General features: G+C 39.0%; 1 protein-coding gene across 7 annotated transcripts in view; it reads left to right on the plus strand.

Annotated features, from left to right (window-relative positions):
- The window catches only part of LOC132098748 (ELKS/Rab6-interacting/CAST family member 1-like), a 201,058-nt gene that overhangs the window by 82,892 nt on the left and 101,399 nt on the right, over positions 1-16,767 (plus strand). For all 7 annotated transcript variants that reach the window (XM_059504904.1, XM_059504905.1, XM_059504906.1 and 4 more), the window contains one exon: positions 7,215-7,346. In XM_059504904.1, the coding sequence (XP_059360887.1) occupies positions 7,215-7,346 (132 nt within the window). The remainder of the gene's footprint in view (positions 1-7,214; positions 7,347-16,767) is intronic.

The following is a 16,767-nucleotide window of genomic DNA, read 5'->3' on the forward strand; positions in this document are numbered from 1 at the left end:
CTGTTTTGTTTTGTTTTGAGTTTTTGTTTAGGTTTTTTGTTATGTTTTGTTCTTAATTTTGTTTTGTGGTTGTATTTTGTTTGGCTTTTGGCTCTGTTTTTTGTTGTTGTTGTTGTTGTTGTTGTTCTGTTATGTGTTTTGGACACATTCAAATGGGAGACCAGAAAACCTGTCTGTTTTTTGAGCAGGGAACTGTTATATTTCTTACGGATTTCTTGCGCTTGACCTAACAACAAGTTTTGCGTGTAGAGAAACCATCTTGGGATTAGATGCTACATTACTGTCTTGGGCAAATTAGCATTGGCAGCTTCAGGTTTAGGACTTTTTTGATTTCTTGAGGTCTCTGTGGAATGTTCTCGAATGTTCCAATTTGTCTTCCAAAACCTCAGAAGACTGAAGAGAGATCAGACTTTAGCTGTAACACTGAGCAGAGGTGAAACAAAACTGCGGTAAATATCAGCCCGGCAAGGTCGTCATTACTAATGCTGTGGTGAGATCCATTCTTAACACTCAGAGGGAAACGGAAAGAGAGAGGTAAAGCGAGGCCGGGACTGAGGAATGGAAATAGCTTCTGAAGAAAAACAAGAGGTGCAGTGTACTTCACACATGAAAGCCTTGATTCTGCAACTTATCACCTTTTGAGCGCGAACAGGTCAGGAGGGAGCTAACAGACGCCAGTTGCAAGACTGTCCTGGAGACTAACTCTGACTAGAGAACGCCTTATTTTTCAGGTTGTGGGCATCAAGAACACCTTGTTTGGTTGTAGTAGGGATGCATTGGGCTGCAGCAGTTCGATTATTATGTGTATTTTAGAGATTGTGTGATAGCAAGACTGCTGAAAACAGTCAAAAGGAAGGGAATGCCATTTTCTTTGTGGGCTTTACAAAAACATTTTTGTCCTCAGTACTGTTTTGCTTATCCTCAGCAAATCCCAGTGCTGCTGGCCTGAGCCAGAAAGTGTATGGCATAGAAGTTGCTGAGTAATGAATGGTTGAAATCTCAGCGCTAAATATTACAGCTATGAGCAGAGGTGGGTAGTAACGAGTTACATTTACTTCGTTACATTTACTTGAGTAATTTTTTGGGGTAACGAATACTTTTCGGAGTATATTTAAAGATGGGTACTTTATACTCTTACTTGAGTAAATTTTTGTGGAAAAATCTGTACTTTTACTTCGTTACTGTGGGCGACGCTCCTCTCGTTACTTTATCTTAATGCAATAAATGTTATAATGCTTCAGTTTATTCCAAACGCGCCGTCTACTTTTCTCTGGGCAATGAGCGATGCCCATTCACGAATGATTCATTCTTTTGAGTCAATTCTGTTCAAAGGCTTGATCAAACCAATTGGCAAACGAGTGAATTGGTTCATGAATCAGTTTGAATGAGTCGTTCAGTTCCCTGCCGCACGCACTGAGCGTCTGAAGTGGTTCACTCGGAGTTGTAACGTTTAACATCAGCAGCGTTGAAAACGTGGCTATGGAACTGCACTGAATTGAAATCTGCAAAGGTTATTATTTGCTAGCGATGGAGATCCTTATTAGGTGAACACCGCGTGTGCTGTCTACTGTTTAACAGGTTATAACTTGGGCTACATTCGATTACAGCACACGATACCACTGTGACATTAGTTTGTTGTACGTGTGTGGCTTATAACAGAGGGGAGTCAAGTTGAATGCAGCTTCCAAAAGACAAAAAATAGCCGATTAAGATTTTATTAATTTTAATACAATCACACTGGTGCAAGTACGTTCAGCGAGTCATATTATCAGCTGCTAAATTCAGATCTGTGATTGCTTGCTGGCGCTTAGCCAGAGATAGATGCGTTTATACAGCGCTGCGCATTATAACCAATCACACATGATTCTTTTGAGCTTATTAAAGCATTGGCCAATCACAGGCGTTCAGATGAGTCATCGCTAAAATGCCGGTGCTTCCTTCACTCGCTCACTGACTGGAGACCTCTTTCTGGCGAATTCTCTCGCAGGAACAACAAAGTGCAGATGTGTGTACGAATCTTTAATTAAGATATTGATTTCACAGTGTTAACAGTTTCAGTGATTTTAATGGGAGTTTCTGAGAGTGATTGAAATCTAGACTGTCAGTGAAAATTATCTTTAATAATGTAAATGTTATTTGCTCTCTTTCTGAACAATGAAGGATTGATTAGTAGCAATATTTATATCACATTAACTTTCAATGTTAAATTCACATTTAATATAAAGTCAGTCGTATTAAAAATATGTTATGGCATGACACCTATATCTGTTACTTAAGTAAACAGACAGGGTTTTATAATAAATTACATAAATTGGAGTAAAGGCTGATGAAATATATACATTTATACACGCACACATACATTACATACATTTTATCTATATATCTAAATAAAAATAGGCTCAGTACAGTATATATGACCCAAAGTAACTAGTAACTAACTACTTGAGTAGATTTTTTATCCGATACTATTTTACTCTTACTCAAGTAACTATTCAAGACTAGTACTTTTACTTTTACTTGAGTAAATATTTCTAGAAGTACTTTTACTTTTACTTGAGTACAGTTTTTGGGTACTCTACCCACCTCTGGCTATGAGAAAGGAAACCATTCCTTAAAATTAGAAGATCGTACCTTTTTTTTTTTTGGCAAGATCATCATCTAATCGTTTTCTAAGGAACATGTATCCACATGAGATGGAAGATGCTGAAAACTAACCTGAATGGAGCTAAACAAACTAAATCCAGCATTGATTGTTTCTTGAAAATAGGTCAAATTTTTAACTGGGTTTTATAATAAGAGAAAATGTCTGTGCAGTACCCAAAATATACTTGTAATAAAGATGCATTCTCTCAAATAAAGTTTAAATGTCTAAAGCAGTGTTGCTTGAGTAAATTTTTTGACACAAAAACAAAAACAGTGTATGCTATTGCAACACAAGTTGGCAAATACTTCAGTGGATTCATGCAAGTAGATAGAAGCTGAGCTTGCATGACTAGAAAACAACTGCCCGAGGGTGTTACCCAGATCCAAAATGGCCGCCAAGTGAGCTGACTTGTTTAAAAAAAGATTTGCCTTCCCAGAACTGCACCATCTGATACCCATCAGTCCCATATGCAGGCCCTCCACCCCTTCAATTAGAACAGAGCCTTGTTGTTTACACCCATCTTTGTTCTGCTACATCTCAAGTCTTTCTCCTCCTCATTATGCTAAGTGTTTAGCCTCCGGCTGTGTGGGACGTTCTTGCTCTCATTCTTGTGTTTTTTGGGTCCACTGTCATGTACATAAACTAGTGGCTTTGAAACTGTCCCAGTGGCTTCCCTGCTGAGGGCAGAATTTCGCCGCAGAGATGCTTTGATGATAATGACTTTATGCTTTGGGGAGCCTGTTATATGACACGTTGTGCCCAAACACCTGCTATCGTTCAACGCAGCGTGGAGCAGTGATCACAGGACTGTCAATTAAAGGTCAGCTTCCCACCACCACAGGCTGAGGGTGGAGAGAGCTTAAAGTCTTAACTCACCTGGCCAGTGTTCTTCCCCATGCATATATATTTATATAAGTGCTGGGCAACAATTTTATATCCCAATTAATATCCCAATTAATTGCATTATGCACAAAATTAATAATGCATTCAAAGGTAGTGTATTGTGCACTTTTTTCATTTAAAAGTACTGCTATATGAATAAAAGTGCAATAACATTTTAATAACAATAACATTGCTTTTTTACAGTTGTATTCCTTTTACATAGTAGCAGTTATAACCATAGAAATATGACATATATCAGAAAAAGTAATATCATGGGTTGAGTCAATGTGGAATGCATGAACAATTTACATTTCAAAATAATAATAAAAAAAAGAATTCACAGTACTAATGCATAATGAATGTTTTTCTTCACATTTATATTTCTTTATTATATATAAAATATTTAATTTATAATACATTTAATATGCATAAAATATTATTATAACATATATATAAAAATATTTTGTTCTGAAACGTTTTATTATAGTTAAATGTATAATATTTATAACATAGTAAACATTACATAAATTATTATAATATATCTTTAGTTCGTGACTAATCTTTAATAGATAATTTACATAATTTCATATATTGGCAAACAACTTTTCTATATTTATCCAATTCTGCCATGTGGATACTTAATTTTGAAATTTTTAGCACTGAAAACTGTCACTTTTCTCAATCATAAGATGGACTTTTTCTAAAAACATAATCATACACCGTTTTTTAGTTTTACGACGTGACACAGCTTACCCCACTCCTCCTACATCAAGCCATCATCATGACGTAGAACATGCAGAAAGCCATGTAATATGGGAGAAAAGAGAGGACTGAAAGAAAGTTGTAGAAAGACATGGAAGATGCCGGAAAGGGATCGCTTCAAAGAACCACATCACAGGAGGTTATAGAAGTGGAGTAAACCGTGTTCATAGCGCTTAGATCTGCAGTAACCACGTCACTCAGAGGCTTGATATCCAGCTCTCTTGGGAATATTTCAAAGCCCTGTCATGGAAGCTTAGATTGCTTTCTGCTTGTCACTCACTTTAATTCCCTCCTCTCCTGGCCTTCTTGTTATTGATTGTGTTCACAAATTAACAACACTCTAGTTTATTGTGGCCCACTTTCAGCTACTTCCTCTCAAATTTTCTCCCTTGTACGATGGGTCTTCTACCACTTTAAACAACTGTGGATTTGTTGAACGTCCGATGAACTCATGCACATTTGGTTTGTTGTGTCTCTTGACTCTCCAAAGAGTCAAAACCAAATGCGGTTCAGTCTAGTCAAGCATTTTGCCGGTCTCCATGCTTTTCAACTCCAACCAGATCCAGGATTGGGAGCTCGGGATCAGATTGCGGGGGTAGGGGGAATCATATCCGCATGTTCTAACTTCTTTAATAGACTTCCAAGGTCTTTTTTATTGGGCCTGTTTGTTGGCACATGTTGTTTGATGTTTCCATGCTTTTGGCTGTCTTTTACGCTTTCCCCAGCCAGGAAGGATGGACACCTGCTGCTCTTTCCGGGTCTTTCATAAACATTTGCGATTCCTCACTCTCGCACCCAAAATGATACAGAAGAATCCTCCCACTGGGAAAATGACAGAGACATCTGCCACCAAACCCTCCACTTTGGCTGGCTTTTCTTAGACTTGTAGTTGAGGTCATCCATTTGAAATAATGCCTTACGATGACCTAAACTCCTCACCCTAATGAACTGCTGAAACCACACGAGTCCTGGGACACTGCAGCAGGATTTTTCAGTTGCAGATGGGAACGAAATGGGTTTGTGTTGAATAAGGTAACCCATGGTTGATTATTTCTGTGTTTGAGAGCATGTTAGACAGCGGCAAGTCATTCTTCCCCAACTGTGTGAGCTGAGCTTTTGTTCTTCAGGCTCGTCCTGCTCATCTCCTAATTGGATGTGTGAGCTGCAGAGTGCTGGGCAGATTCCCCAGCGAGCCCCACCAGAACCCGGCCGGCCCCTCCGGTACAGCATGTGGCTTTGATTTGTTGCTTCCCTGAGGTGTCTCCTTCTATCATCTGTGTGGTTTTGGCACCAAAAGCATTACTGTAATGAGATATTGACCGAGCAAAAAGGATTACTGTCGCTTTAAATCAAACCAAAGTGATTGCGGTCTGCCTGCGAGAGGAAAGTGCGAGCTTAATATGGTCAAAATAAGATAGAAGAGAGAGCCTTTATACCACATGCTGTGATCTGTACCCCTGTCACCCTCCTCGTGTCCTGAACTTCCTGTAATTGCCGACTTTGGCTACAGAAAAATCCTGCCGATTCATCAGATGCATTGCCTCTTGTTGCAGGAATTTGTGGTGTGGGATTCCAGATGAAAATGATGAAAATGGTGTCGTTTTGTGTGCATCAGGCCTCTTGTCTTGATATTAAAAGTTGATGATTGCAGTTGGAAGGAATTTTAGAGACAAAATTATCAGTCTTATAAATGATTCTGTGTCAGTTATGCCCAGTTATATGACAGAGAATGCAATATATATATGCATATTATAAATGCATATATATATACCAGTAATAAAATGTTTAGTTTTTTTGTTTTGTTTTGTTTTTTATTTATTGATATATTTTATTCTTTCTTTGTTATATTTGGCCAGTTAATCTTCATAACCTTCTTAAAACCTCTTGATCTTTCTCTCAGGATTGTCTGCAGCAGAGCCACAGAAGCATCTGGTTGTCTGTGTACCTTCACATTGCCTCTTTTAGCAGGAATTTGTGGTGTGGGATTCCAGATGAAAATGTTCGCTGTGATCATCAGCGTCTGGGATTGTGTGCATCAGGCCTCTGTCTTTATATTGAAGGCTGATGCTTTTAGCTAGAAGGCAGTTTCTCAGCATGGAGGCCATTACCACTGTAGAGCTCCATTTGTATGAATGGCAGTTTGCGTGTATGTGTGTGTAGCGGCTGTTTGCTCAGTTGTGTACGTCAGAGTGCATGTTTGTAGAGGTTTGTACTAAGTGCCTCAGGCCTGCCAAACCAGTCAGGACTTTTGTAGCCGATTTTGAAATGTGGGGGGAAAATGAAATGTGAATGTTCCTTGAAATGGAGCAGCGTAATGAACTCAAGACTGTTCCCATATTCAGCACTGCACTGGCATTTTTCCATGTATCCCACAATGCCTATTCATCTGAGTCCCTAACCATTGCATTCTTTTGCTCTCTAGCACACTTTCAATCAGATGTTTTTCCTCTGTTTCCATAATTTCCCTCTGTTTTTCCAATTCCTGATACAATCAATCGCAGACGTTCATGATAACTAGGTTTTGACCTTGATTCTCTCAAGAGTGGATACTTGGATAAGTAGTGTGATTTCACTCTTGACCGTCATAGATCTGAGCTGAGTCATCATTGGAGCAGACTGTAGATGAGTCATGTCCCTCAGATGGACAGCTTGGGTTGCCCTCGCTTACCGCAGTCCAAGAATTCGTAATGTTTATACCTCACATGCTGTGAACTCACTGCAACTTGCTTTCTCAGAGCTACCTGCTGCTGCACTTGTTGGGTGTGTATTTATTGTGCACGATCATTAAACACAACTCATGAGTTCTGGTATTGAACTGTTCATGACATTCTACCAAAAATCTGTGTCGATAAACAGCTTTGTTAGTCAGTTGTATGTTACAGATTCGTGTTGCATATAAGTGAGACAGTACATTTGTTTCCTCCAGGATTCTCTGCAGCAGAAGGACGAGCGTATCGAGGAGCTGGAGGAGGCCTTGCGTGAGAGCGTACAGATCACAGCTGAGAGAGAAATGGTTTTGGCACAAGAGGAATCTGCTCGTGCAAACGCTGAGAAACAGGTGAGAAAACACTAAACACAGGTGAGACGAAGCTCAAGGCTCATTAACATGCACTTTCTTTCTCGCTCATTCATGTCTTTCTTTTTTTTGACACTACATATTGTACACTTGCCATATTTTTTTTTTACATTTGGATCGAATTTATTTAATACTTTGTACCTTGTCCTTTGAGTTCAGAGAAGTAGTGTATTATAGTAAAGTATGTGTGTGTGTGTGTGTGTGTGTGTGTGTGTATATGTATATATCACACATTTCTTTTTATTCTACCTTTTAGTTATTTTATTCATTCTTATTATTTAATCTTTATTTTAGATAACTTCTGAATTATTATAAACCATCATTTTTCATGGAAATGTTCCTAGCAATGCTTCTAAAGAGCTCATGTGTACCATTACAATGAGGCTGTAATTTGTTACCTGAAGCAAAATGTGTGCGGTAACTTTAGAGTGATGCTCGCCAAACCCTACAGCCATCTTTTCAGTGTGGAAATGTCCACTTCCTCATCAGCCTTGTTAAACATCCGCCCTAGTGTTTAAACAGAGCTGTATGCACATCCACGCAAGGCTAGCATCTCTCAGGCCGGACTGTAATGGCTTTTGCTTGGCGGACGGTATCGCTTCCATTAAAAAGCCCCCTTCACAGAGCTCAGGAACCAGCAAAAAGCTGTGCCAACCATCCAGATCCATGCCAGCACTGCATCGCAGTGCCAGTGGTGAACATTCATATGGCATGCATGGGTTACGTGTTTGTGTCTGCAGTCAGTCTTCATTTAGAACATAAATAAGCTTTACGTGGCCTGCATGAGAACTACTAACTTTGGTCCGATTCAGTTCAGCCACATAGAACGTGCACACATGAGGAACGTCCTGTGTGTTGACAGCACATGCCGGCATTTGTTTCTTAGCATTTTTAAGCAGGAGTTCAACTATACTTACCCTTGTACCATTCCAAACCCATAAGTCAATTGTTAACCTTTGAAGCACAAATGACAAATAAAAAGATATTTTAAGTGATACATGAGTGGTTTCTGTCCCTCCATAGTAAGTCCAGGTAACCGAAATTTAGACGATCCAGAAAATTCATTGTGGTTTCAGAAAGTTTTTTTTTTTAAAAAGATTAACCAAAGTCTTGGTTGGAGTCAAAGTGGAGTTGGATCGACATGAAGGTGAGTAAATTATCACAGAATTTTCATTTTTTGTTGTGAATTATCCATTCAATGCAGTTCAACTAAATGGAGACCTAATGTGTGTCCTTACTAAGAACACATTGAAAATGGATTGAATTTACAAATGAACTGCCAATAATTTGTAAATGTTTTGATCCAAAGGTGCTGGAATGCCATTCCTGAGTTGTTCTGGCCTAATCTTACCTGTTTTTAAAGTAGATTGCACCACTGTCTAGCTGTCTGTTGAGCTTTGGCGATAACATCAAACTCCTATAACCTTTTCCGAACTAGTCCTCCATGAACCGGACAACACAAGCAGCCAGTCAGGCTTTGAAACAGAGCACAAAGCAGCTGCCAAAATCTTGCTTCCCCTCTACCTGAATCCCTGAACTTTTTCCTCTCTTTTCTCCTTCTCTGTCCATCTTACTTGGCTCCACTGACTCTCTGCTTCATTTTTAAACCCTTAATGGTTTGTTCTACCTTCTGTGGATCCTGGCACCCTGATGTTTCCTTCCTTTTCGCTCTCTCTCCATTTTCTAAAGATTCGCATGGCTGGCTGAGCATCGTCCCAGTGTGCGTTGCAGTCTAAGGAATGTATCGTGGCCTTCACCACTGAGTTTCTTCACCACCAGACGGACCTCCACTCCAATCCCCAGGGGTTAATTAGAGTTGGGGGCTGCGGCGGGAGCCAACACTGCTGCTAAGCCCGGCCGGCCCCCTCTCATTTGGGCTCAGAGACAAGGGGAAATGGGGACAGTACAAGTGCCACCCTCCGGAGCCAGTCTCCACACTCATTACTGATGTCCCATTCGCATCAAGTCTCATTACGCACACTCAGGATATCGCCATTAGAAGTTCCTCTCCACCCTGGCACCTGTTATATAACAATGAATTTATATTCCGGGTTACATATTTAGGGAGTTATGAGCTATACAAAACAAAAAGAGAGAGAGAGAGAGAATGCCAGCTTGCCTCACTGACAGTTGGCAGACATGTTTTTAAATGCGCAATTTGTGGTCCTGCATTAAACCATACAAATTCTAATTACCTTCACACAAATGCACACGGTTTTCTTTACACGCACACACACTCACACACACACATGTACAGTCTCTCCTCCGCTATTTAATTAGCATCCCTCTGTTGCTTCACCACACCCTCTGTTGTGCCAATCATAAGCAAGCATTCGTCTTTAGCTCTGTGTTCAATTTCCTCCAATAGCTGCTCGCCTCATTTTTCTCATTGTGCAGAGCACATGTTGGACCGAGTGCAGTGCTTGTACAAATTGCTGTCAGCATGTTGTTCTTAAATGTATGGGGACGAGGGTGACTGCTCTTTGTAACACTGACATGAAAGTAAACCTCTGGCCAAAATTGAGTTAGTTCTTTCTCGTCAAGCCAAGTGCGTCTGTTGAGCTCACTTAAAAGCTGCATTGTGCGTGTCTGTGGTAAAATTAGTCAAGATTGTTAATGCATGGGTATCATGAAAGAGTAATATAAAATTTTGTCAGTTTAACAGCATTTAGTAATTTTGGTTAATGCTAATTTATAAATATATAAATATAATATATTAATCCATTTATTTATTTATAATTTCTCTCAACAGGCATACAACAGGTGACGTACATCAAATTAATGAATACATATAAATACAAAAGAAAGCAATGACAATTTAAATAAATGATGCCAAACCTTTATTAAAAGTTGCATGTATGTTTTATTTGTGCCATCATGGAGTAACAATGAATAATAGCATATTTATTAACAATAACCTAGTTTAATAAATGCTGTAGAATATAGTTGTTCTGTGTTCATTGATGAAATCTAATTCTTTAATGGTAACGAATTAAATCTTATTGTACATTTTTGCTGCAATGGTTATGGTCCATAGAACTATGCAATGCTCCAAGGCCTTTAAAGCCTCATGATAGCTTTTTGTGGCAAACAGACTTTAAATTAAGTCGTTAACCACTCCGTTGATCTCCTATGTATCACTAAAATGGCACACTTGCACCAGGTTTGACGTCATATATGTGAATCGGTGTGGGTTCTCGCGTGTCTTGTTATATAGTATGCCAAAAACTTGAGGCATATTTGATCTGAGAGCTGCAGCAATGAAGAATGAATAATGACAAATAAACACATTTTTTTAAGACTTCCCCTATTTTACCTTTTCTCTCCATCTCACTCCATCTTCATTGCAGAATTGATATTTGATTGAGTGTCAAAACAATGTTTTCTCAGTCTGTTCAATGTGCTTCTTTAGCGGCTGAGCCTGTCTCATTTTAGCTGATGCTTTCATGAGCATTAGCGTCTTGCCAAACCCTCGTTGCAGCAACTGCTTTAAAGAGTTGTGTGCTAGTAAGAGCAAATGTGGTCGCCAAGAGAAAAAGGGGGGCATTTTCTTCTTACACAGGGCCCTCGGTGTACAGTGACACCAGTCACTCAGCTCTGGCGTGGAATTTACGGCTGGGATGTACGAAAGCGACCAGCCGCTCATGCAGGGCCAGTGAAAACGTTTGCCCAAGACCACATGAAAACACACGTCCAGTCTCCAGACATGATTCAGCAGCGAAATGACATACTTCATAACCTTCCCTGGAGGCACTGGACCAAAGAAAGCCTCAATCTCTCCGCTCGTGTTGACCGGGGTTGATGGGATGTCTCGAAACTGCCCTTACTCATTCACCACAAACTTTCCCCCTTTTCCCTGTCGGCCTGACCCAATCCTGTATGGATCTCTTTTCAGCTCCCAACCTGTTGTCACGTTGGATCCATGGTTACTGTGCTTTCTCTTTCTCTAGCCCCTCTTCCTCAAGTTCCAATTTTCCTTTTGCGTTGTTTGTTTCAAACTGTTGTTCTGTTTTGCTCTGTTATGTCTCTGTTTCCTCTCCGGCTTTTTTTTCTGTAATCCCTCTTTTTCTCTATTTCTTCTCCATTGCTCACTGCCTGTGCAAAGCGCTCTCATGACCTAATGCGTGTCTCCGGCCACGCTGGCTTAAAGTGGCTCAAGGTATGGCACGATTAATGTTTCCTCTCTATTTACAAGGAATGATTTGAGTCTTGTGCTTTTCATCAGTATCGCTGCATCGAAGTGACCTTTTTTTTCTGTACCTCATTTGGATGGGGGTGTTCGACAAATGTGGCTTTTGGTCCTGATCCAACCCAAACTTTTCCTAATAGGAAGCTTAACCACTGACAGTGCAATTTATAGACTGTTCCCTGAAGATGAGCTCTATCAGATCATTATTTTATGTGGAAGACCTCTCTTATGCCTTCCCCCTGCTTTCTTTCCATTATATTGGAAGTCATGCTCATTTGCGTCTGTCTGTCAGGATAATTTATGTTTTGATTTAACTTTTATGTAGTGCGTCCAGCACAATTCTGTTTCTGCACTGGGATAAGTTGAGTTTCCCCACTGCACGTAACTCTAGCTACATGTTATATAAACCTGCGGTCAGTAGTTATACTGATAGTTAAGAGGAGTTCACCATTCTGTCATCATTTATTTGCTTTAAACTCATTTTACTTACTTTATTTTTTAAATCATAAAAAGAGATGTTTAGCCGAATGTCCAAGCTGCTCTTTTCAATACTATAGAAGTGAATGATGATAGGGAATGTCAAACTCTAAAAACCACCAAAAAGCATGTGGTCTATAAAACTTATTGTGTGTGTATATATAGTCTTCTGATGTCGTGATAGCTTTGTGTGAGAAAAAAGGCTCATGTCGAAATGCATGAGGAATGACGATGTATTTTTGAGTGAATTTTTCTCAAAAAGGTGTAAATTTAGACTCATTTAGACTCGCTCTTTGCTTGAACTGGTCAAGACATGCTGAAAACTTCTCAAGCAGTTTCCCTCCATACTGCAGGGGGCAGCGTGACGGCAGAGCCTGAGGTCTCCAAGCGGCCCTGGCCAAAAACAGACATGGAAATTAGTCAAAGAATAAATAGCTCTTACAGCTGCCGCTGCTTTTTCTCAAGTTTGTATTCAAAGCCATAGTCAGAAACAGCCTGGATATTTATGATAAAACTTTAGAGGGAAATAAAACTCCCTCCTCTGTTAATATTCTCAACCAGACACAAAGCTCAGCACCCAAAACACAGCAAGATCCAAAGACCAGCTTGTTGAAATTGGCTTTATGATCACCGTTTGGGAATGGGGCTGCTCTTTTGGCAGCCGGGGAGGAGAGAGTAGGAAGAGACGGATGAGGAGAAGGGGAGAGAGAGCTAGAAAAAAACAGCACGCTGCTGCATTGAGCAGTTTTTATTAGTGTTATGTTTCTGCTCTGAGCATCTGGGTTAGTCTGGATTGCTCTCACAGGAGGTGATTAGGAGCTTCTGAGTTCGGCACGAGCTGAAGAGAAGGCCCTGATCTAACGCCCACCGTGATCTCATCACTTCATGGTGCACATCAATAACAAACCAATATGAGGTTTTCCACTTACAAAAGTAACACTATGGTATTACCATGTTTTTAGAACATGATAATATTTTTTATCATTTTCGAGTTTCTTTTTTGGGGACACTACATGATGCTTATGCCTTGGTATTCATTGAAGTACTGTGCAAATACCATGGTACAGTATATAAATATGGCTATCAATCAGTACCATGATTTATGCTAAAGTACTATAGCAGTACCAGAATATGGTGTGAGGTAAGGAATTTTTTGTTTTGTTTTTGGACGTGGTTAGTAATAATATATATATATATTTTATTTTGTCTAAAATTATACATTGTTAACCTAATAACTGTACTATATTTAATTGAGCTTTAGTACATGGTTTTTATTTTATTTCTTCTACAGATAATATTGATTTGATTTGAAATTTTTATTTTTATTTGTTTATTTTATAAAATATATTTTTAGCAATACCCTGGTATACTTTGAAGCATCTTGAAATACCAATAACTAGAATATGACTAATTACTCTGTACCATGGTTTATATTAAATTATCAAGGTGTTACCATCATATCTACTGTAAGTACTGTTTATTTTTAGAAGCTGCATTCATTTTTTTTTATTGGTTATGTTCTGCAGGCATTTTAGCATAATAATCACATATTTTCTTGTACTTTTATATGGTTAAAATGACGTTTTCAGCCATTTTCTGAACAGGCATTGTTTTTTTTGCTGATATTTCTTTTTGCTGCATTGCATTTTACCTATTTATGTTTTCTTTTTCTCTTGTTCTGCTCTCTTGTAGCACAGAAAGGCAAGTATACAGCTCACTGCTTCATTCTTTGCTTATTTCCACGTGCCTTCCCTCTTTTGAAGAGGCACCTGTTCCAGCCCCTCTGACCCTGCATCAGTTGTTCTTTTTTCCCTTTTTTCCTGTTCTTTTTATCACTCTTCTCCTTGATCACTGGCAGATCCTCTTCCTTTCCCCAAGGCCTGTTTCTGACACCGGTTTTAAGCAATTCAGCCTTAAATTAAACCGAAAAGGAGAAAATCACTGTAATCAATTCCATAGACGGTGCGTCACGACTGATGTAAGCAATTACACCAAGTCGTAAAAACACTTACAGAGGCTGAAGCTGGACTGTGAAGATCAGTTAAAAGATGTGCATCTCAAACACTTTGATCTGTACTCCTCCTGCCTTTCTGGTTCACATTCCCAGTGTGAGACAGGAAGTGGTGTTATCATCATCTAGTGAAGAGCTCAATTTTTCACACCCAAGGTGTCATAATCCACTGCAGCGTATTTTTCACGACTTGACTAACATCTGAGGTTATTTTGTACTCCTCTGAGAAAACAAGCTCTGCATGCCACCTTGCTCTTACATACACACAGACACAGACACACACACACACACACACATACAGACCGCCATCCATTCCTCCATCAGAGAAGGCAACAGCATAAGCAAGTCTGCTGAAAGCAGTTTTTGTATTTGTTTTAATCTTTGTTTTTCTTTCAGAGAATTTTAAGAAAATGGGACATGAAAGGAATTTCTGGTTCTTATTCCACTAAATTATTAGTTCGTTTTAATGTCATTAATAATTATTTAAAAATTATTTAAAAAAATCTTAATTATTAAAAATCATTTACTGATTCAGAGGTTTTTAACCCCATAAGTGTCACTGGCCCACCGGTGGGCCCAAAGCCATTACATATTTAAAACCGTAATATTCTATACTAAACCTAAACTAATCTTGACAAACTATATATCATTGGAGACCTTAGAGATTGTATTTTTCATATTTGACCACTGTTTTATATTTAAAATTATGTAGTGACAGTAACTCATTAATTTGTGACAAGACAATTTAGCAAAAAAAAAAAAAAAAAACCCACCAAGAAGTTGGCTTTTGTTACAAAAAAGCTGATACATACACATACAATCACAAAAAAATATATATATATTTTTTTTTTGGGCTGCCAAAAATTCAGACAAAACATTTTTTCTAGTTTTTATCAAAAACTTTGAGAATAAATTGAATATGTATATTTGTATATGTATGACTGATGTTGCAAGTATTCCGTAAAAAATGTAATGAATGTCAATTTCATGTATGGTATCATGTTGGTATAGCGACTAAAAATAACACAGAAACCTCATTTTTGTGATATAGAAAATAAATTCCTATCTTTATATTTTGATCACATTCAGCGTAACAACAAAACTATAAAGAACAGGACATATTATAGTTAACAGTTTTTTTTTTTAAACTCTAGATTCAGTAGCAGTATATATTTATTAAACCCTGTATTCATTCATAGCATTGTAGCATTAATGGAAGAAAGAAGCCATAGAACTGGATGTAATGAAAATCATTTGATATATATTATTACTATTATTACTATTATTTTACTTTTTTTATATTATTATTATTTTTAAGGGTTCATTGGTTAATAAGAACCCATTTTTGATTCCACACGCTAGAGTACTAGGAACTGCAATTTCCATGATTCCTAATGTAGGCTGTACAAATTTTTGAGTTTGTTTGAGAGGTTTAACTTTATCTGTCTGCCGGGCCGTTAGTCAAACCTTTAAAATCTGTTAATTATCTTCTAATGCAGTGGTTCCCAAACTTTTCCATTCCACGACCCACCTAGACAAGTGTAATATATTTCACGACCCACCAAAATATTAAAAAAAAAAAAAAAACAACGAGTGAAATTACTTTAAACCTAATCTTACTTAAAATTTTTATGACAGAAATTAAGTATTTAAGAAAAATAACCATTTTATTTTAGAGTACAACTGAAAATTTCACTACAAATTTACAAGTTTTAATTTTTGTTTACTGGCGTTAAAATATGTAGTGTCCATAAAAACGTGAAGCAGGCTCACTCCAGTGAAGTGTGATCTGCGCTGCTGTGTTTTGTTGCATTCATGATCCTTCCGTGTGTGTCGGCGAGAACGGAGCACAATCCAACACTTTTTTAGAAAAGCATAAGAAGCAAAGCAGAACTATCTAAAACAGTTTGGAGATTAAAATAATTGTGAAATAGGTAAAAAAAGACCGATTGAACCTTTTAATGACATTGCTCTGAGACCTTCAAAACACGCAACGCACACGGACTTAATTGCAATTTGAAAATCACACTAAGGATATTGCAGTTCATTATTAATGTTGGTGGGCTATATCGTTGTGATGAGTGGGTTCCCAGTTCCCGCCTCCTTCTTCCTGTGATTGTGAAGATTTTAATGTTTTACACTGGTGCCGAAGCCAGGGAGGAAGGAGGGGCGCGCTGCCGAAGATCCTTCGCCGCTGGGGTGAATCCGCAGTGCCATCGAGCAGGGCGAAGGAGTCTGCCGCCGAGGGTGCTCGATGTGGTGGGCTGGAGTGAGTTGCCGGGGGGGGGGGGGGGGGGCGAACTCACTCCAGCCCACCGCCTCGATGACTCCTTCGTGGAAAGAGGTGGGAACCGGCGGACAATCAAACAAAGTTTTAATAACCAAATAAACACAAAACAGCGCGACAGCCCCTCTCGGATGACTGCCGTGCACAAATAAAAAACAAACACAAAATAAAACCCAGGCCTGGTCCTCTCTCGTCCTTCACTGTCATCGCTCCTCTTTTGTATCTTTCCGATCTCCTCCGTGGTTCTTGAGACCGGTGAGTGTTGCTCATTTCCCAATCACTCCACCGGCCTAGCTCTGTTCCCATGGCACTAGGCCCCGCCCCACTCGTCACATTCGTGCAGCCCTAGACTGAACTGTGTTAGTGTCTGTGTGTCATTGAAACGCAAAATTAGCTGCAGCCAAGTGACTTTGTGCGACCCACCTTGTTCCATTCCGTG

This window comes from Carassius carassius, chromosome 22 (assembly GCF_963082965.1).
Source record: "Carassius carassius chromosome 22, fCarCar2.1, whole genome shotgun sequence".
NCBI lineage: Eukaryota > Metazoa > Chordata > Actinopteri > Cypriniformes > Cyprinidae > Carassius > Carassius carassius.